The sequence below is a fragment of the Centropristis striata genome, chromosome 20, assembly GCF_030273125.1.
Source record: "Centropristis striata isolate RG_2023a ecotype Rhode Island chromosome 20, C.striata_1.0, whole genome shotgun sequence".
Classification (NCBI taxonomy): domain Eukaryota; kingdom Metazoa; phylum Chordata; class Actinopteri; order Perciformes; family Serranidae; genus Centropristis; species Centropristis striata.
In genome coordinates, this window is record NC_081536.1 from 17081344 (window position 1) to 17104155 (window position 22812).

Below are 22812 nucleotides of genomic sequence, written 5' to 3' on the forward strand. Positions count from 1 at the left end.
CTCAGGAGGGCATTGACAATAATTGTACCAAGTTTTGTATAATAATGCACAAACTATCCCTTTAATCCTCATACAGTTTCTGAAGGAGGACTCTTAACTGAAATGTATAAGTTAGAAGATGTACCTGTACATTTACTCAAGTACTGGACTTAAAGTAAAATTTTAACTTTGCCCCGACACACATGTACTTTTTAATTAAATTTGCAACATACCAAATTTGCAACATACCATAATGTGACTTTTTTCATAAAATTTGAATGACATACGATACTATGACTTCTTTAAATTAAATTATTAAATTAAATTAAAACATACATTATGATTTTTTTGTGACATTTGGATGACATACTATACTATGCATTTTTTAATGAAATTTAGAAGACATACCATAATGACTTTTTTTGTTTGTTAAATTTTGATAACATGCTCCACTATGACAATGACTCTGGAAATGGATGTAAATTACAATGCACACATTTAACAAGATACTACCTATTGTCATATTTAAATAAGAGAAGATTTCAGAAAACTAAAAGTTGGTGACAATAACACAAGCAAGCCAATGGAAAGCCAGGAATTAAGGTTTATTTAAAAGATTTTACCTTATATTTATCCTGAAACTTTCCCACTTTATTTACAATAAAAAATGCTTTTTATAATTTTTAAAACCACTAGAGGGTGCTTGAAATCTAGATACATGTGTAAAGTTAAAAACAAAGTTAAAAAAACTGACTTTTAAACTATTAAAAATCTTCATGAATAATCAACTCACTGTTAAATCCATGTTTAAAGATACAACTGCAGTGTCTTGATGATGATGATAGGTTGTGGTAAAAGTTTATCAGTAAATCACAACATTCACTGACACAGGAAACAGTTTAGTTGGACATTCAAAAAGGTTTTCCTTTATTTTTTTTCCTTATTTTGCCTGTTCATTGCGTTACACTCTGTATAGTGAAGTCAGGCCTAAATCCACAAACCATCATAGTCACAACTGCAACTATTGCATAAATACAAAGCAACATACAGGTGATGCTCAAAACGTGTATGACTTGAATGAAACACGAAAGAGGTTACAGTACGCAATGGCAAGAAAAACAAAATGCAAAACATTCACAGCAAAAAAAGTAACAACAACTTGAGTTTTTTTTCTTTTTTTTTCTCTGTCAGCTTTGGTTTAATATGTTGCAGTCTCACAACGACCTTAATCAAAAACTTAAAGATGGGTTCACATAATGACAACAAACAGGCGTTACAGAGGAGGGGAATGGACGTGTACCGAGGGTGACCATGACAACAAATGCTATAAGGAAAAAAGGGACAAAGAGGAGACAAGGATGAGACAAGTGTGACTCGGGTTTATGTAGACATGTAATGTATCTCACACTCGCCTGCCCAAAAAAAACAAAAGCACCAGATTTTAGGCATCCAGTTGAGGTACTAAATCGCACGCAACAACGCAAGTAAACTTTTCACTGATGGTCATGATTGGTTCTTTCCTCACAGCAACAGTGTTTCTGTGCAACGTGTCTTCATCAAGATTGAGAGAATAATTAACAAAAACCACAAAAAGGAGAAAAAATATACAGAAAGCTCTTATTAGCTCATATAAGTTTCCAAACAATAAATATGTAGAGTAAGTTCAGAGAAGAAAAAAACGCACACGCACGCACGCACACATACACACACACAACTTCTCAGTTCAATCAGTCTGAAAAAAGGTAAACCAAAAGATCCAACATGAATGTTTGTGTGCTAAAACTCAATGAGTGTAGATTTGACTTGTAAAGGGAAAACCTCCCTTTTCAAGAGCTTCATATATGACCTTAATTCAAGCAACGATACTGTATTTATATAGAAATGTTTTAATAAATGTGCAGTGCTTAGTAATAAGGATTAAAGTCATTTATTATTACACAATCTCTGGTTTTCTAAAGATAATGGTATTTATTGGCTTTGTCCCTGCCCATTCAAAAACAAAATGCTAAACAAGCCAACTCTTAAACTGGAAAACATCAAAAAGATCAATTTGGAAGTGTGCTTTAGTCAGTGCCCACACTGAACGGATAGAAAGTGTTGATTTGAGTCAATGCTGGTATATTTCCTTATACTCTTTTTATCTTTTTAAACAACCACATGCATTTACATCTATGTATTAAATATTCCTTTTTTCCTTTACATTTGAAAATCAAAACAAATTAAAAGGTCATTTGCATTCATAAACCTTTATTCTATCCCCAAATCTGTTTTTCGCAGCAGTTGTCAGTCTTGAAGTGTTGAATGAGTTTTAAGTGAGTGCCTGTGCTAGAAGAGTAGCAGTATCTTCTGTCAGAGGTGATGGGTGGGTGGGGGCTCGTGGTTCCCTGTCCTCTCCTGAAGGCTTTCACAGTTTGTCCGTGTCAGGAAAGGAAAACAAAAATAAAGAAAAAGTGTAAGAGAGAGGAGAGGGAGGGGTCCTGCCCCCAGCGGACCACCTCCCTCACCCCACTTCAGTTTTGTCACTCGTCATCATCGTCTTCCTCCTCTTCGCCGTCAGACAAAGAGGCACAGGGGCGGATCTGCCGGTAGCCGTCCAGCCACTTCTCCACCATCTGGGTGACGAGTGGGTGGTTGCGGCGGCGGGAGCTTTTCTGAAGCGCAACCAGAATCCCGCCCTCTGTGACACAGCAGTCCAACCACTCCCGCAGCAGTTTCTCCTGTTGCTCTTCATTACCCATCTGAAGACGAGGGGAAACAAATATGGCCATCAGAGGGAGCCATTTCACTAAGATTAAGAATGTTAAGTTTTCCTACTGAAGCACTGTGTCTCTTAAGGGATAATAAGGATTTTTTGAAGCGTGGTTGCATAACTTGTCCATTTTCAGTGAATTACCTACAGTAGATACTATATACTGCTGTGGACGTGGGCAGCAGCAAAATGTATTTAAGCTACCGAAGTAATTTATATCAGTGTAAGTATGTGCAGTATTTAGAATATTTTCACTGCTTCACTATATCGCCAGACAAGTCTTTCCGTCGGGAAGCTAAAGCTGTTTTCTAAGCTCTCTTCAAACCCACCAAACTCCTTTGACAAAACAGTAAATTTCACCTCACAAAACATGGGAGCTGCTAGTCTACCACTGCCTAGATTGTTTAGTTTTGTGTGCTTGCTTGCAAAAGCACACTCATAGTTATTTTTTCTACAATTGTGTGACATTGGAGAATCCAAACTAACCCCTTAAAACATCAAAGTCACATAATAAGACAAACTAACAGATCGAAGCAGTGGTAGACCAGCAACTTGTGTTTTCTAGGAGGTAAACGGACTGCTTTTGGTAAAAAGTCTGGTGGATATAAAAATGGATATAACGGCTTCAGTACCTGCCTGCTTCTCTGACTGCAGGCATACCGACTGACATTTTTCGTAGGTAATATCCTGACTATGTATAGGATGAGTACCTTATACAATGCAAACTATCCCTTTAAAAAAGCACAGAGGACAAAAACCTCTTGCAGAAAGCTTGCAGATTTCATGATCATAAAAAAAAAAGACTCATATGGACAAACAACAAATGAGACAGTGTGGAGGTGCTTACTTCTTGCGCTGAGAGGAAGTGAATGTGAAGCAGCTTCCTCTCGCTGTCCACCAATGGCAGGAACGTGACGGTCACGTCATCATCTGTGTTGAGGTTGGCGCCCGCGCCACGATTGTCGAAGCCGTCATTCTCCATAGCCACCAGTGCTGAGAAGTGTCCCCGCGTGTAGCCCAGAGCGATGGGGCTCTTCCAGCAGAAACTCTGCTCCCACAAAAGGGGCAAGTACACACCTGCAGGGAGGAGGAGGAGTTCTTTTAAATTATTTGACTTTATACTTTACATTAGTAAAAATAGCAATAACATGGTGTTAAAATACTACAAGGTACAACTACATTACAAGCCTGCATTCAGAATAAAATCATTATCAAGTATTATCCGCAAAGTGTTTATAGTATTTAATGTAGAAGTACTTGTCCTTATTATTTTCACTGATGCATTGAAACATTTTCATGTTATAGCTGCTCAAGGCCAATATGATTTTAACAATTTTACAGTTTAATCAGTATTAATACATTGTATTTAATAACTGTGTTAAATGTCTTGCATTTAAAATCTGAAAACTGATTAGTAACTACTGCTGTAAAATAAGTTAAGTACAAATATTTATTTTTCTCTTAAATATAATGTAGTACAGGTATAAAATTTCAGGAAATGTAGGTATGTAATGTAAGTAGGTAAAGTACAATTTTCCTATTGAAGTACAGTGAATGCATTTTGTTAAATTCCCCCACTCGAATTGTCGTCACAACAAACGTGCACAAAACATCTGCTCATATTTCATTTTTCTCATATTTCTTCAGTTCCATAAAAACACAAAGCAGCTCTCACACCTCATGAATACTTCTGAAACTGACACCACAGTAGAAAAGCCTCTGTTCAGCTACTCTCCTCTTCCACTAACCACTGTGTTTTTACTGGGTTCACTTGGTCACCACTTTATCTGAGCTCCCCTCCACTCTCTATAGGCGCCCATATGCACGCCTCCCTCTGTGTGTTTTACATCAGCTCCTGGCAACAGTAAATCACGGATCCATCAGTCAGGCAGTTGGCCATTACAGAGCACTTTCATCATCCCCTGTGCAGCATCACTCAGCAGACAAACTGAAACCAGGCCATTTTTACTGCCAGCCATAAACGCAGAGCCCACTCTCCTCAGGATTGTTTCTGATGGTTTACACATGTTCACGTATATCTGGATGTGTGCTCCCATGCAGTGGTGGAATGTAACTCAGTACATTTACTGTACAAATTGGAGGTACCTGTATTTTAAGCTACTTTATATTTCTACTCCTATACATTTGTTTGACAGCTCCTCTCCTGTCCAGTGAAACCAATGCTTCTCTAAATTCAGTTATTTAAAATTTTACCGTTTGTGATAAATTCAAGTTTGAAGTGTTCATTTATCTGTTGGGAAAATGCTCCTACGTCTTAAGCTTAATTTTAAAACCCTCTGGGATCAGCTGGAAAATGCATCATCACAAAGCTGAAAAACAGTGCTGATTTTTTGATTGAGCACATGAAAAGATTAGATTATAGATCATGATGATGCATTGCTGTAGAATAAACTATTGGGAAGTATATAACTGTACATCACAGCTGTAAAATACAGCAAACACATTGATATTAACTGTAGTAATACTAATTCAAAACCTCACATGTGGGGGGAAATTTTACTGCATAATGGCTATCTTTACTTTAACTTTTTTATACTGTAACTTTTGCAGATGATCCATACTTAAGTTCTACAGTTTTTGTACGCATGATTTTTACTTGAGGTGGAGTACTTTCACAGTGTGGTATTAATACCTCCTCCCACTGCTGCTCCTGTGACAGGCCAGTGTGTTTTGCTAAGTTGTTTATGTTATTCTGAGTCACATAGTACTAAAATACCCTGTTAAATAAGAGACACTAGCCTGAAACATATTGTAAATAGCAATTACCGACAGTTCAGAGGGGCAGTTATGTCAGCTATGTAAGCTATGCAGACACATGTAGGCTGGAGCTATTTCACAAAGGAAGTCTAGTCCTTCTACGGCCACTGAAATGGAGCTGTACTCAACTTTTAATGGTATTTAACCGAAACAATCTTTCAAACAGTCGACTCACTCCTCACCTTGAAAACGGGTGTACCCGAGCGTTTCTCCACGGAAACTTTTGTAATACTTCACTCCATAGACGATAATGGGCCTACGAAGTATGTGTGCAAGAACGAAAATGTGGGTCTGCTCCAAGCTGGATCCTGGCTGTAAAAGAAAATGCAAAGGGAAATTATGGGCAGAAAGGGAAGGGTTCTCGAGTACTGTACACTACCTCTGTCAAGCTACTCCAGCAAGTGTTAAACCCTGAAAAAAACTTGCACAATTACTGTGCTTTCACACCCAGATATAATAACAACCCGCCCAAAATGCTTAGTCTATGAGGTCACATGAAGCAGTGAGAGGCAGAGAAGTGCTGATGACAGACAGGATGCACTTTCAGAGGGCATTACAGATTAAGTATACTGCAGTAAGAGCAGTAAAGCTTCTTGCATAATTCATACATCATTAGTGTGTCACATTTTAAGCACATCAAGCTCCTGTCCTCCATATTAATGCGTGTGTTCGCTTTCATGTGCATGTACCTGACTAGCCAGGGAAAGGATGAAAGCCCAGTCTTCCTGCCACTGTTCCTCCCGGAGGGAAAAGTGCAGACCGAAGCTCTGGGAATACCATGACTCCCACTCCTTCCAGCGTGTGTAAAACCTGCAGACACACACAAATATCGTTTTTGTTTGTTGACATTAATTGACCTTTCTGTGCAGAAAGGCGTGTGACTCCTATTCATCTCTGATGTGGTTTAGGTTAGGTTACTCATCTAAATAGTAATTTTCTCACTGCAAAACCCACAGTTTGATAGAAATAGACATGAGTCACACTGGGATGTTGTGCTCATATAGAATCAGTCTCAGGCCTTCAATTGTTCCAGTGCTCTCAACATTTCACTCGAGTAAAAGTTCATTAATCTCCTCTAAAATGTGTATGACTGTTCCAAATCCCGGGTCAAAGCCTTTCATTTCTAGATCAGAGTCTTAGATCTCAGCATGAGCCGAAAATCCAGACTTTGGATTCTTGGTGTATATCCCAACCTCTAAACCGCATGTCCCAATTTCCAACATAGTCATGCAATGCTTAAGGAAAACAAAACTTAACTTGAGATTGTTGAATGTCAGGTTTCAGCTGTTTCTGTGTCCTTGGGCAAGACAATGTCTATATGTATGTTGTTCTAATTTTTATGCAATCTCTGGCACAATATTCCCTTTTTTCCCCCAAATTAAGGTTTCCACTTATTAAAAGCATTCTCCTGAAAAGCAGCATGTGAGCAGCACAGCCAGTACTTATCGATTTGTGTGGTGCATTATGTCATTCAGTCTGTTAAACACAGTATGCCTAAGTGACAGTCAATCACAAAAAAAATACTCTTCATATGTTGTGTTTTTAAGGATTATAACACACTAATCTGTACTTCCAGTCTCTGGTCTGCAAGGCTCACCAGTGAGAACAGTCGTGTAGGCTGTCATGGAGGGTCTTGCGCAGCACCGAGTCTTTGTCATAGATGCCCCATGTAGCCTGCAGCACCGAGTCGAGGAGACAGTCCCCGGCCGTGCGGTTCCACAGGGCGTATAATCGACTGTCCAACCTGGTGCCAAGCTCAAGGGACCAGTTGATGATGGGAGACTCCTCCTCGAGTTCTGAAAAAAGAGGAAAGGAGAAGTTTAGTGCTGTATCTCTTTGCAAAACATCAGCAGTATTACCATCAGATATAATATGTAACCCAACATTAAAATGTCTACAAAACTACTAGACCTATACTATTTTGTTGAGTTGTGTAGCCACATTATCTCACAGTTTTCAAACCCAGAGAAATGTGTATTTTTAGTCAAGGCAACAGTCAGTTTTAGTAAGTCGCCAGTCAACCAGGCATCGTATTTTAATCATCTGACGCCTGGATTGTAACACTGAAGAAATCATACCAAGGAGGAGCTGACTGTACTGAAGGCAATCGTGGTGAAGACAACAACTCCCATGGTCCCATGCCACTTGTGTCACCAAAATCCATATTTTGCTATTGATTTGATTGAGAGACCCCTAGCGACTGAAAATGACATAGTTTAACTATTTTACCTTAAAGAGAACACATTGTACCAAATTAAATGTGCAACGATTTATAGGGATCATAAGTGTTTAAATCAAGTTCAAAGTCAGTGACTGCATTTGAAAGGACTGTTTGAGAGAGTGTTAATGACTACTCACACCTGTCAAAATAGATTTGCCTTAAAGAGGTTTACATAGGTCTGCATGTATACCATAAATGACTGTAAGAAGTCAAGTCATGGCTGGGAAACAGATCTGATTTACAGTGAACAGATACCTCTTACTGTATGTGATAATATGTATGATAGAAACATGATAATCTGGGATTTAAAAAAATAAATGTATATATTAACAAATCACATTAAAAGGTTTAAAACAAGAAACCACATTGTATAATCAGTAATGTAAGTAGTGTATGTACTTTGCTCCAACTAAAGGAGAGGGATCACAACACAGGAACACTTCAATGTCAATGAGATAAAAATGTAAAAACGGTGAAGTTCATGCACACCTGGCTTCCTGTAAATATGTTCTGTGTGTATAAGGAAGTTTTGTTTTGTATTTTAAAGTAAAAAAAATATTCTATATGTTCTATTGATGATGAATCCATGGAACAGTAAGGCATTCTGAGGAAATTACATCACACTAACTGCTGGAACATTCTCAAGAATCACATTTGTTTAGTAGACACACATGTCCGACAAGCAAAAGGCATCATACTGAGTGACTTGTAACAGAAATACGACAGCTAATTAAAGTTCTGAAAAACAAGTGCATGTGTGGAGTGATACAGACCAATTTAAAATGAGCTGCAAAGAGATTAGGATTACATTTGAAGATGAGTCTGTAAAAAAAAAAATTCACTGAGATGCAGCAAGAGGATAAGATGCAGGAGAGCCATTCATTGGTACAACAAGAAAATAATGTCTGTGCTCAGGAGGAGCCAAAGATCCTCCAACAACAAACAGGTGGTTTGGAAGACATGCTCCAAACAGAGGGGTCAGAGTATCCGCATATACTTGGACCTGAACACAAAGCTTTGGAAAGGCCGAACAGGGCATTGATCAGTCAGACAGAACAGCTTCCAACAAGCTGCAAAGAGGATAACCTGACGTCCAGAGATGTGTCAGAAAAGGACAAGGCTGAGACCTCAGGGAAAGTCCCTGTGATACAGAAAGAACATAAAATCCAGGAGCTCGATTCACTGGTGCAAAAAGAAATTGATGTCTGTGCCCAGGAGGAGCTCAAGATCTCTGAGGGGCACAACGTCCTCCAACAGGACACACATGACTTGGTAAAGGAGCTTCCAACAGAGGGTGCAGCATGTCTTGAACCTTCATTTGAAGCCTTGGAGAGTCATAACAAGGTTTTGAGCAATGAGGTGAAGCAGCTTAAAATGCGTTATGAGCATATGGCTGCAAAGCACATGGCAGAGAGGAGAGAAAAAGAGGCCCTGCAAAATCTATTTCAAGAGCTCAACATCAAGGATTTGTGTCCGCAGCAGCAGCTAAAGGCCTCAGAGAGGAAGAAAATCCTGAGCCGAGACACAGATGACCTTCAAGAGACCCTCCCAAAAGGGCATTATGAAGACAATAAGCTGCAATCTTGGGAGATAGAGAAGAAGGCCTCCCTTCAAGAGCTAGAACATGTGAAACTGTGCTACGAAGGAAAAACCCTAAGATTCCAAGATATGTTGGCAAAATTAAAGGCAGAAAAAGTACATAAAGAGGCCATTAAGGAAGAGCAGTTCAAAAAGATTCAGGCGCTGCACTTTAAAGTTCGACAGCTGCAGGATTTCTGCACCCAGCAGAAGCTGAGGGCCTCTGAGCAGGAGAAGATGCTTTCCCTGAAGCTGAAAGAGCTGGAAGAAAAGGTCTCGCACTGTGAAGAAGGGGCTCAACCAGAGACCTTAGAGGTTGAGGACATCATTGAAGAGGAAGCTTCTGAGAAGGAGGAAAAGCCCAAGAAGCGTGAAGGGTGGAAGAAAGTTGCTTATATGCTCAAACCATGGCACTGGGGTAAAAAGTAGAAGACAAAACTCTTCTACTACAAGTAATAGTTTGACAATTTGAGAAAAACACTGAACAAAAAGTTTGGAACAACAATTTTCTTTGTAAAAGAATTACTTATTACTTAAATAATAAAGGACAGAACAGTAGTCATTGTTTGGCATGGTGGCCTCAACCTTTAATAAAAATAATGGCAATTTAATTTCTGTTGTTAAGTTGTTAAATTTTCTAATCAATGCTTGTTTGTTTTTTAATTATAAAAAGGAAAACTTAATGAGCTGCGTTGTTTTGTGAAGCTCAATGTCTTTCAGTGAACAGACAAAACATCGTCTGTTGTTTTTGTACAACATTATGATGGCTTTATCAGCCAATCACAGTCCAACATGGCACAAAACAGCATGTGGTTTTGGAAATTAATGTGTGTAATCAGATTTCTACCTTATACTCTTATACTATAGCACATACTGTGCCAGTGGTGGTATTATGTAATGTATATATTAAAGTGTTGATCATTTCAACAGATTGTTGGGAGAGTGTTTTTGTAGCATTTGGACTGGCAGTGCAGTGAGAAAAATGGGTTGTCACAGTCTTTTCTTACTGTGACCATGTGGTTGAAATTTACAAATTAACTTGATTAACTGCATTATTTTGTAATTGAGCTTTTACATTTATGAAAACAACAACATAATAAGATCAATATGGTTTTGTTCAATTTGAATAGGAATAAGTATTGAATTATTCTCGACACAGCTTTTGTTCTAGGAATTATTGTCTTGAATTACGCTACACTGTTACCACAACTTTCCCTGTTGTGGATTTGCACACAGACACACACAGACGCACACACACAAGGGTTTACATGCCCCGATAATCAGGTTTTACGCAGTGTTAATTGGTCTCGTCTTAATCCCTTAACCTGAAAAAGGAGTCAAGGTTTTCTGTTCACTTGGAAGTATTATATTTTGGGAAAAACTAGTTATTTAAGTGCAAGCAAATGCACCCAGAAATAAGAGTTTCTGTCTCCCTTTGTACCTACACTTCAGTGCCCAGCATTAGACACATGGAACTAATTAAACTGGTAGCACAAATAATCAGGAAACTGAAGAAAGAAAGTGTTGCAAAGAAAGCAAAAGCAATGCCTTTTAAATGAATGTTTATATTTATGTGTGTGTGGGCTGAGAGGAAGTACAATCATTCAATGAGGATCAGAGAAATCCCTAAAACTCAATTAGGCTGATTAGGGCAGACGCAACTGGTACGCACGATAAAGACAGACCGCCTGGCAGAGTGACAAGCAGACGGGCAAAATGCTGTGTTGGCAAGAGGGGAAATACAAGTAATAAAACACTGCCAGTATTGGGCAGCCTTCCCATTATAGTACACAGTTAGTGAGGGGCTCCCTCTGAATGCCAAGCCAGACCATCGTTGTCATCCCGGATCTGGTTGCTCTCAAAGAAATTGCATCCACATGTAAGCACACCGGAGGAGTTACTGCAACAACACTGTCATAAAGTTGATAGAATATATATTTCACCTTTTTGTACGTCTCGATCCAGCACCTCATCAAACAGTTTCTCCTGAACTGCTGGGGGCAAGTCCTCAATGTCTGTAACAAAAAAAGGAAGAAGTTCATATTTTATTTCATATTTTAGTTGATCAATGCTTAATCTCTTCTTAAACTAACTACAACACTTAACTGAAATTTGTAAAAAAAAAAAAAAAAAAAATAGAAATAAAAAAAAAGGCCGACTAAGATTTTTTTTTCTGCCTCATTTCAACTCAAGCCACCATGTTTTGTTCTTTTCACAATGACCACTGGCTTTCAATGCATGCTCAGAGCTCTTGTCAACACAGTAGCTTATTCTTCAGCTAAAATAAATGAATGCAGCGACTTTGTGGAACTGAACAGAATGGCTTTCTATAGTGGCCACAAGCCAAGGTCTGCATTGTCCTGAACACTCTCCATAACAACAATCCTTAGCTTAGCTACCAGCAACAGACTCGACCATAATAGCTATCCCACACAATGAAATTCAACCGGAATAGCACTGAATGCACGCAATTTTACAGAGAGTCATTGGCAATATAACTAAATATAGCTTTGTTATGAACGAGAGACATGCGTTGTTGGCGAGATGGTGTACTCAGTATGCAAGAACAATACTCAAACAGTGAGCCAGAGGTAGCCTACGTCTTCTGCAGTTGGAAATGGACAATCGTAGCATTATATCCCCTCAGCATCCCAACAACAAGCAATTTCATGCGCCACAAGTAAACAAAACAAGCATTCTATCACACACTTGGCAAACCAGACTGGATGACTAGACTGGGTTTCTTCAGCGACAGAGTTCTAAGCTGCCCTTAGAGAAAACACAGAAAGTACACTCTGACATGTTATGCCCTTGTTTTTAGACAATTGCAGGTTTGTTTGTGGTTCTGACCTGCAGGCAGAGTGAAGGTCACCAAGTCAGTGAGGAAATAGCAGGTGAAGTCTCCCTTGCGCTGGTGAAGGGAGGCCGCCACCTCACGACGGATCTGCTCCGTTAGCTCAGGACACACCATGGCTGGAATGCACTTGGCTGCCTGTTGGGACACCTGCAGAGAGAAGAGGATAAAGGGAAGGAAGTTATAATATAAATATAAAAGAATATGCGAGACAAGTGACTGATAATTGAGCAAGAGCATTTCTAACAATTGCGGAAGATCGTATTTCACAAGTAACCACAAAACATTTAAAAACTAGGACTGCAAGCAGTACTGAACGGGCCCTCACAGTACACGTGTGTCGGGGCATGCTGCCGTCGGGGTGTGTGCGTTACAGGGGCCAGTCTATACCACCCCTATGAATTTCATTGCCTTAAGTGTTATAGTGTGGCCACAGTACCAAATATGAAATTAGACTGCCACCACAGTGCCACCGATCAATAAAACCTTAAAGGGTTATCCTCAGGAGGGCATTGACAATAATTGTTCCAAGTTTTGTATAATAATGCACAAACTATCCCTTTAATCCTCATACAGTGTCTGAAGGAGGACTCTTAACTGATATGTATAAGTTAGAAGAGGCAGGTAGCAATGGTGGAAAGTAACTATGTACATTTACTCAAGTACTGGACTTAAAGTACAATTTTGAGGTACTTTTATGTAAATTTTTTGTAACTTTATACTTCTACTCCACTACATTTTGAGGCAAATATTGTACTTTTTACTCCTCTATATTTAGCTGACAGCTTTAATTACTTTTCAGGTCAAGATTGAAAACGAAAAACATAATACATTTAAAATTATTACCCATTTTTATAAATTCAGTCATTCAGTCATTTCACAGTGTGGTATTAGTATTTTACTGAAGTAAAGGATCTGAATACTTCTTCCACCACTGTCCTTTTTACTTCTTTACTTCTTATGTTTTACTTTTCAGGTCAAAAAGTAAAAAAGATGCGCGGGTCGCTGCGTCGTGCGCACCACGCAGCGACCCGCGCTGCGCACCACGCAGAAAAAAAAACTCTAGGCGAAAATGGTGTGGCCTATATCACTCACAACTCACAAAGTGAACGCGTGGATATAAGGTTTTTGAATGTGCGATAAAGTATGTGGGAGTTATGAGCCAAAACGAACTTTTATTATAGCGACACCTAGTGGTGGAAATTCAGGATGACAATAGATTATAAAAATTTTCGCCATGTGTGACTTATATTTAAAGTTTCATGAGTTTTGGGGTATGTTCAGCAAGTGAAAAATGCGATGATTTGGGTACGAGAATAATAAAAAAAATTAATAAATAATCATTCGAAATACAATAGGGACCTCGCAGATCAGTGCCTGCTCGGGCCCTAATTAGCTGGGTTAACCAATGCAAAAACAGCTTTCAAGGTAGTTTAGCTGCATGCCGTGACCAAATGTATCAAATGCTACACTGAAGTCTAAGAGGTGTGAAATTAATAAGAAAGGCTACAGGAAGAAATAAGGAGAGAAAGACGTAAAATTAAGACAGGATGACACGCTTGGAGACACTGCAGTTTAATACATTTCTGTTGAGATAATTTCTTTATGCAGGATGGAAGCTGAAACTAAATAAATAAATGAGTCAATAAATAAATAAATAAATATTCTTTTACAATAAAAAATGACATTGAAAACAAATATAGGCATTATTGATTGATAAAATATGACAAACAGATATTTGTTTTAATTTGCTTTATTTGTTTACATTCATATTATCCCCCTATTTGTTGACTTTCCTATTTTATTTTTCCCTTTTATTAAATAATTACTTATATTTTTAAATTGATAACTTTTTGCATTTTTTTTAGATGTATTACCATATATTTCAAGAGATGCCATTAAATAAAGAATGAATGTCTTATGGGGGACACATTTTGGTTGAATTACAGTATTTGCCTCTTGGCTTAGGCTAGTGATGGCTGCTGAATATGAATTTTGTACATATACAGTTAGAAGAACTTGACACCAAGTGAAAAAAATTTTCCAGCACAGTTGACTCAGTGTTTCGGATCTAATTTTACTTTCACTGATCTAATCTAAGTTGCCTCTGGGACAAGACGAGGAAAAGAAACGTATCTGTGTGTGGTGTTGAGGCAGATGTTGGCTTTGAAGAATTTTCGGGGCATGAGCCAGCGGTTACTCACTGACCCCTCGGAAAGGAAACTGGGACAGTGAGTGAGTGTGGGAGGAAAGGTGTGTATACAGATAATCTGGGATCACAGTGCTGACGGCAAGCAAGCTGCAATCAACCTCAGCGCATGCACGCCACACACGCACGCAGTGAGCATTCTTGTTGCAGACACACACCAGGGAACCCAACAAAATACTCAATGTGAATTTTATGACCAAGGTAAAATCATTACAAATATAGGAATGACTGTCACATTAGGACTTCCTGCATGCATATTGAGAAGAGTGTGTGGTTGAATCCCAGTCCCTTTCCTCTTTACAGACCCTTGCCCTTGTGATTCCTCCTGGCTGATCTCATTCGATGTTGAGATTAAGAGACTTCACAAGAAAAAGCGGCATCATCACTGACCCAGAAACAAGCACGGCTGCAACCATACCCATGATTCAAGGGCATTTCCAAGACCCTCCATTTTTTATAATCCATTTTCTGGTCTCATAATTTCTTTAAAGCTCGTAAACATTTAGCTTTTATTAATCTTATTTTATTCATTATATAATTTTTAATTCACATGTGTGTTGAGAGGACCAGACTGATTGATGTAACATGGCAAATGACTGAGAAAAGGCTTAAATTTTGTTTGTTTTTTTGGTACAGAATGATCCACATTCATCTACAAAACTGCACAGTAATCGTTTAAAGCGGTAGAGTCTAGTTGTTGGTCACCGAGTAAACAGAATTCACAGAGATACATCTTCAACAATCTATTGCCTGTCTCTACTGACCTCCGTGAGTAACACAGCCAGCATGTCCTGCCTCTGGAAACGGATGGCTAGGTGAACCAGCGTGAAGCCGTCATCAAACGCTGAGGGCCGATTTAATAAGTGCACCTCGTCTGATGTTAGCTGTCGCGCGATGTCACCTCCTGATGACTTGTAGGCCTCCACAGCTGCCAGGTCACCTTCCACAACACCTTTCAAAAGGAAGAACAAAGATCACATTAATAAATCCTTTTAGTACAACTTTTTCTTTTTGATAGAACTTTTAAATAGAACTTATTTGAAACAAAAGAACATTTTGCAACACAAATATTTTGAGACTTTCAAACACAGAATTAAGGGCATAAGGATTGATATAAAGATCTGAAAAGTCAAGTTTATCAGTTTAGTTTGCATCATGCAGCTTACATTGTTGTTGATTAATGTGGTTAAAATCACACTGTGACTCTACAGGACGGATACAAAAATGAGTTATCTTAAGAATGACCTTGTGCAGAGGACAGTCTGTGCTCAACCATAAAGTATAAAATATTAGAGATCAGAATGTGCTTTATCTCTGTGGCAGCTGTAACAGCTCTGAGAATTCACTGACTTTGAAGTCAAGGGGAAAAGACAATAGGGGGCCACATTGTAATCTGTCAGTTATTTTTTCCCTCTTAATCTTCAGGCTTAGATTTTAGTGTGAGAGTTGAAGGATGTGTTTGATCCGACACACAAAGGTGTTTGCTTTTCTTTACTTTTTTCACACAAAGAGCAAATATTACTATGTGGCAGAAGCTATTTATGTCACCATTCAGCACGAAAACTCAAGTGCTAAATAACTTATCTTTATAGTATTCATTGTCATAAACACACACTGACAACCCAGATGTTCTATTGTTAACTTAAAAAAATTCTCTATGAACTCATACAGACCTGATGCTTAGACCATGCCCATTTTCAATCTAACCTGTGCTTTATGGGGGAAGTACTAAAAAAAATGATGTGAGTGTAGTGTGTATGCAATACTGAATTGTCCTGATGTGTATATCTTTAGTCCAACCCCTAAACCAAAGCAAAAGAACACACACTGATAAAGGTCGACTAAGAATGAAATGTGGGTGGCTGTATGATCAGCTCAACACAAGAAAAGTTCAGAAGGTTTCCCTGCTTCCATTACTGTGATCAAACATCCAACACACAGTGTGATAAAGGCAAAGTTATTAGCAGTCGAAGCAGAATATTCTACTATTTGGACAAGTGTTATTATGAACAGAATAAAATTAAACCTCAAAGTGTGAATACATTTCAATGCCATAGAGCTACACAAAAAATTTCTTTCCATTTCTAGCATATACAGTAAATGCCCATGTAGTATTCTCTCGTACATTTGACAGCATTAAACACTGTTGAGCTTTTGTTCTCGCGTCAAAGGACCACACACAATGCTCAGCTGCAGAATCTGTGTGTGAGTGAGACCGAGAGCGAGAGAGACATGGAGTGGGTGGAAGGACTCACTGTGCCATGTGGAGCTGGCTAGCACTGTGAGAGATGAGGAGAGAAACTACACAATAGCAGCGCAGTTTGATAGAGAGGGATCACAACCACTTTCCACAAAACACTCCATTAGTGTGGGTGTGCCTGTAGCCCTGCAGTCAGTACTGTACCCACAGATCTTTTAGAGGACACAAAAGGCGCAAATATGCAAGCAGGCTTACACTTAAAGACAGAGAAGAGGAATGAATCATTCTTAGTAATGCTGGTCTTTTTTCCTCCACACAGTATGTGTGCTTTTCTTACAGTAATGTGGACAGTAGTCACCTCTGTCATAGAAAAATGAACACACATTAGACAAATATTGGCACTGTGAAGTCTATATGTGATTGGTAGGGTTACCTGCTCAACCATCCACTCCAGTGAGTAATACACCACCATGTCAGGTTCTGTCTTATAATTAAGATGTATTGTTGGTTAAAGAAAAACTGAATATAGCAGACAGATTTTGGATGTCCACCATAGTTTAGGGGCCACTGAGCCCAACATCATGATCTTAAAGACTCCTTCAGAAGTATCAACAGTGTGCCGATTGATTTAGCAGGTGCAGCTGCAACAACTACACTATCACTGTCACTTATTGCAAAAGTTTGGATAGTTGCATATTGCCTCTGGACAGTACTCAACCAAGAGTGCACAGAGAGTGTGAGATAGTGTTTGTGTAAGAGAGAGAGAGCGAGAGAGGGAGCAAAATAATGAGCTACTGATACAATTAGGAATGCACTTACTTTTACAGTCTACATGGGTGTGTTGGCTCACTGAAGAAACCTTAGTTAAACCTGTGCTTTTCTTGTATGGGTGTAACCACAGATGTTAGCAACACCAGTCCAGTTCAGGGAGTTAATCTAAGGTTATCCACACTATGGGGGCGAAGGTCGTTGCTGTTGCCCAAGACTTATTTATTTCTTGCTTCTGTTGCATGGGTCATGCTATTTTGAGTGAACGAAACTATCATCTATCAGAACTGGCACTGTTTACAAACACTGAAGTCTATATGTCAATGACATCAAAAACTTCATGGCAAACGAGGACAAGCTCACTTGCATCTCCTCAACGCAACTGGACTATGCAGTGCATAGTATGCACCCACCTTTAAATAGCCTCTGAGACTGCAGGGTCACACCTCACTCACTCACTATACTATGGTATTTAAAAGTAAGTAATTTGCTTTACTGTGGGCACTAAATTTGGATATCAAATACTTGTTAATCATCATGATCGCCTTGTGTCACAGCCAACAGTTTTTTACCACTGTGGTAATATTTCAGGGCGAAGATTTGAGTCACTCATATCACATTTCTAGTGCATAAATGATTAGTTGATTAGTCAATAATAAAATCAACAATTTTATCAAGCGCAAATGCCAGAAAAAATCTGCTTCCAGATGCTAAAATGTGAATATTCACTGCTTATCTTGCAATAATTTGCTAATCTGTTTTTTAAATATATTCAAGTGAAAACTGTCCAAAGGCAATATATTTTAAACTATTTTACACACTCTGGATTCTAAATATGATGCACTTTTTAATTACATTTTACACAGCTTCCCAGCTTTGATCGACTCAGAGTTGTACATTAAACTGCTCACACCAAGGTTTGTGGATAATCTTGTGAAACTGGGTATTTATTTCTAGAAAGAGACATTGCTGTTTTTTAAATTTCATTTCAAATGTAATTTATGGTGCCTTGAGCACCACAAGCGAAGTGCCATATAGCTTGATTGTATTTGAGAGAAGGCAGGCATTTCCATGGCCCATATCTCTGACACTCAGCAACATACACCATCACAATCTAGATTGGTAAGTAGCACTTTAAGTAAGAGAAAAAATATTTAGATTTTGGGTTGAACTGTTCCTCTAACCGAGGAAACAATAAGCAATCGAAAAGACTTGTCTGCAGCGGACCTGAATCTTTTGGAAGGACATGTCACAAATTCACTGGCAAATATGGAGTGATTTCTGACATGGCTTGGATTTCACCTCCTTCAGGCGACTGTGAAGAAATTTCTGATCTCATAAGAAAAGCTACCACTTGAACATGCTAAAAGAAATCAGACCCACTCACATCAGACACTCTGACCAGACGAGACTTAGTCCCAAGGGGACAAGCAACACAGACATGAGGGAATTCACCCTGTCACATGCAGTCAGAGACCCAGTGTAGGACCAGGAGCAAACTAACCACAGTGATATTTCTCTGACATTCACACCCAATTATCCTGTTACTTTAAGGAATGTAGCAGCATGAAATCCCGCTTGACTATTAACCACTGCAAGAACTTCACTGGGATATCAAACACATGCGTGGCTGTCAAGTGTGTGCTGTCAGTGCAACACAGAAGAATTGTCTGTCAAAGAGACATATAAGGAAAAAGGATTGGAGGTTGAGTGGGTGTTAAGAACAAACTCTATGTAGCCACGACGAAGGCAGGAGAAAGAGCGAGATAGTGGTACGAGAGTGGGAAAAAAGCAATAGTAGTTGTTCGTAAAATGTTCATCCTCCCTCCCACTCCGCAGTCACCAGTCTACAGTGTGGGTGGCCGGACACTGTTTGTGTTGGAAAGTTTTACACTAGCCGAATACAGGGGATTTCTATGCATGCAGTAGATCAGCATCAGGAGGATGCAAATCAGAGTCACCTGGACTTGGATATATAAACTGAATTTTAAATAATTAACTTGTAGATAGTTAAACCATATCATATATTCACACAAATTCAGGGAAATCCCCTTTCACAGTCACCTGTTTCACTGTTGGCCTGCCTTACATCATTCAGTTGACTCATTTCTCACCTCATAATATAACAATTCACAAGGAGAAAAGGCTGAATATGCAATACAGTACATAAAAACATTTATTCTTGAAACTTACCAACACATGCATTGAGAAACAGCCAGTCAGTCCTTCTCATCCTGTTCTTTATCTGTTTTAGTTTTTTGAAATCCACCTCCAGCTCCTCTTTGCTCCCAATCCCAGCCCCTGATGCCAGTTCAATCCTCTGAAAGTCCATGTTCACCTCCGACTCCCGTTTCGAGGTCGGGGGCGACCTCCTTTGGCTGCTGCTACAACCCCCCATCCCACCTACCACGCTTCCTACTCCTTGCCCCACCACATGCCCAACAACCCCCCTCCTGTTGTCCCTGTCCTGTTCATTAAGTTTTGAGGAAGGTTGTTGGCTCTCGGGCTCTGATGCCAGTTCAATTGGTTCAGCTAGCAGGCTATTCGGCCTGGGGTGGTCGCACACCACACACTTGAGGGCCTTGGCCCAGTTCTCATAAGTGCAGGCAGTGCAGGTCCAGTGCTGTGCATGAGTGTTGAGCCTGTTACGGTCATTATATTCCTCACAGGGGTCTGTCGTGGTGGCCGAGGGCATAGGGCGGCATCCAGAGCCTGAGGTTTGGGGTGATTCTGTGGGGCTGCGTGGCTGCTGGGTATGATGTCCTTGATGGGTTGCATGTTGCCCATGCTGTTGTTGTTGTTGAGCCTGTTGCCTCTGGCACAGGCACTGGGTGCAACGGATGGCCCGAGGCCAGTTCAAGTAGGTGCACATTTGGCACGACCACTTGCTACTAGTCTCAGGTACATCAGCAATACGGACACGGGGTCGGGCACTGGAATCTGGACAAATGAGTAAGCTGGAGCCCCCCTGAGTTGGGCTGTTGCTGAGGCCTGCAGGGTCCCACTGGTGCAGACTGGCATCCAGTGCAGGACTGCTCTTGAAGGGCTCCTCAGTAATAATGGCACCCCCGCTGGGCCTCTGAGCGCGGCACATGGTGCACTTGATGGCTGACGGCCAGTTCTCGTATGTGCAGTATTCACAGGCCCACTTGGCAACCAGCTCGGTCATCGTCGCGCCGCCGCCGAGGGAGGCTTCCTGCCGTTCAGAGGGGTTCTCAGCTCGGCAGATCCACACTCAAGGAGATCACACAGCAAGCAGTACACTAGGGTACAAAGAAAAAAGACAGGGTATTTTAGAAAAATGCTTTGATGTGGTGCCGAGTAAACATATTGAAAGACACTAAATAATAAAAAAGACAAACCAAAATATCTCACGACTCAAAGGCAAACACTTCTCTAAGGCAAAATGATTAAGAACAGAAATATTTCTGCATAACATGGTGGTCAACTTCAAGGTTTTCAGTGGTAAATCTCTCCAATATTGCACAAAACCTAGACAAAGCATGCTTTATTACTATCACCTGTGTCACTCAGCCAAAAGGTAATTTACTGTCAAACACTTGTAAAATCTACAGTGCTGTTTGCTCCTGACCTGACACTAACTTGTTGCAAAAATCAAAAGAGATCAGTGTTTAGGGACACAAAGCAAAGTGCCAAGAAGAAGCTCGGAGTGCAACACCGAGTCTCCGCGGCTCGATTAAAACCTGACACTGGCTTTAAACACATACAGTAAGTTATATACACCAGCCAAATGTGCCCTACGACCGAGCTGGGTAACAAGAGACAAGGACACATGAAACCAGACACCCAGCAGGGAGGCGCGTGACTGGTTAAGACACTTACTGATGCACTGAAATTGAATTCGCCCCAAAACCTATTACCCGCATATGAAAGTGAGTGATCCAAACCACATGTGCCCACATATTTACGAGACAAAGGCCAAAACACAAAGTTTTAACTCGCTGGGACAGCTCACCGAAGAGTTGGTGTGTTTACACCACGCCTCCAAGTTTACCAACACGCCGCGAGGTATTCAACACATTTGAGAGATGCGATTCCTCCAGGGCTGCATCTTTTGAAGGCAAAGCCAAAAATAAACAATACCCACACAGGAACATTTGCGCTAGGTTGGTCGTATTGAACTTGTTTACCCGTGACTATCAACTCGTTTCGTGTATATAATTCATACTCTCCTGAAATAAACAGTTTAACTTAACTGAAGTCGACTAACGATAGTATCAGGGGCACATTTGCAGCGAACATTACTTTACTATGTTTGCTAACGCTTTATAGTTTTAACTAGCTGCCTGTTTGTAATATAACATGACAACTAACTAGGCTACAACGGTTCGTGTTGCCAGCCAGGAATTACAACCAAGCTAGCTGGCTGCTCGCTAACATGACGGGATTATGTTTTGCTCCTGTCTGTCTTGAAACCTTTTGAGAGAGGCCCTTATCAACTCTACAAGAACACCGAGAAACCCCTTACCTTTGCTTTGCTGTGTTTACACTCCTCGGTCTCCCTCTGCGGCCAAAACAAACGGAGCTTCTCCGGGCTCCCCCCTCCCCAGGACCCACTCCAACCCGGACTCAGGCTCCTCTCACTTGGCCGACTCTAGCCGCATATTTACTTCTTCGGGGCAGCTGAAGGTCCATACATACCGCGGAGCGAGAACCCTCCCTCCCAGTCCCGTCCCCTCGGCCGTCCACTTTGTTGCTTCAAATCATTTTTTTCCTTCTCCCCGCTTCCCAAACACCAAGCTGACGGGTTTTAATGGCGGCACAGGGGAAGGGAAGCAACCGAGGCAGGGCTAAAAAATACACTACGAGGGAGAGCAGAGAGCTCTGGGCCGTGTTACAGTCAGAGGCTGGATCAGGATTTACCACCTGAATCAATCTGATTGGTCGGTTTTTGTGTATCCCTTGACTCCGACCAATCACATTCTACGTCGCTCATTCCAACTGTTAAAAGCCTTCGCGGAAGCAAAACAGGCTCGAATGTCACAGTAATAACATCGACAAATTCCGTTTAGGTGATTTTTTTCATTTTTTAAGGTAACGGGCCCAGTAAATTACAGCAAAAAAACAAGTTTCTTTCCAATTCGTGCAGCTTAATTTGTTGCATCTTTGGCAAGCAACCACGTGGTATCCCCTCAAAAGGGATAAGGGGATGATGTCATCGTAAAAATACTGCAGCAAGCAGTCTGCAGTAATGCATGACAGCTTGAGCAACAGTTCTCAGCACTCAGTTGTTGTTATAATTAATGACGGGCATCTTAAACATTTCGAAGCCGAAAATTAATGTGCACCATAATTAATACTTGTTCTCATTTGTTCACCCGCGAAAATGGATGCATGGATGCAACAGGAAAGCCCGTCCTACTCCAATGTGATGTCATTGAAACAAGCTCCAGTAGGTTTTGCGCATAGAAATACACATCCCAACTAAATGTATACGATGTGGTTTTGCAAGAAA

General features: G+C 40.2%; 1 protein-coding gene across 3 annotated transcripts; it reads right to left on the minus strand.

Moving 5' to 3' along the window:
- Window positions 1-877: 877 nt before the first annotated feature.
- zranb1b (zinc finger, RAN-binding domain containing 1b) lies at window positions 878-22231 on the minus strand. Of its 3 annotated transcripts, none has more exons than XM_059359030.1 (10): window positions 21826-22231; window positions 19530-20599; window positions 15133-15320; window positions 12156-12309; window positions 11249-11320; window positions 7104-7302; window positions 6196-6316; window positions 5689-5818; window positions 3576-3805; window positions 878-2717 (listed from the first exon to the last, which is right to left on the minus strand). In XM_059359030.1, the coding sequence occupies exons 2-10, from the start codon at window positions 20503-20505 to the stop codon at window positions 2499-2501; spliced, it is 2289 nt and encodes a 762-aa protein (XP_059215013.1). In that variant the 5' UTR covers window positions 20506-20599; window positions 21826-22231; the 3' UTR covers window positions 878-2498. The 3 variants fall into 3 exon arrangements, with proteins under 3 accessions (XP_059215013.1, XP_059215014.1, XP_059215016.1); XM_059359031.1 differs by lacking the exon at window positions 21826-22231 and adding an exon at window positions 21313-21431; XM_059359033.1 differs by lacking the exon at window positions 21826-22231 and adding an exon at window positions 20858-20937.
- Window positions 22232-22812: the final 581 nt, after the last annotated feature.

Coding starts and splice junctions, on each gene's coding strand:
- zranb1b (XM_059359030.1), bottom strand. CDS start 20,505: ATGACCGAGCTGGTTGCCAAGTGGGCCTGTGAATACTGCACATACGAG. Junction 5,819..6,195: donor TCCTTTCCCTGGCTAGTCAG/GTACATGCACAT, acceptor TTTCTTTTACAG/CCAGGATCCAGCTTGGAGCA. Junction 2,718..3,575: donor ACTTCCTCTCAGCGCAAGAA/GTAAGCACCTCC, acceptor CCTCGTCTTCAG/ATGGGTAATGAAGAGCAACA.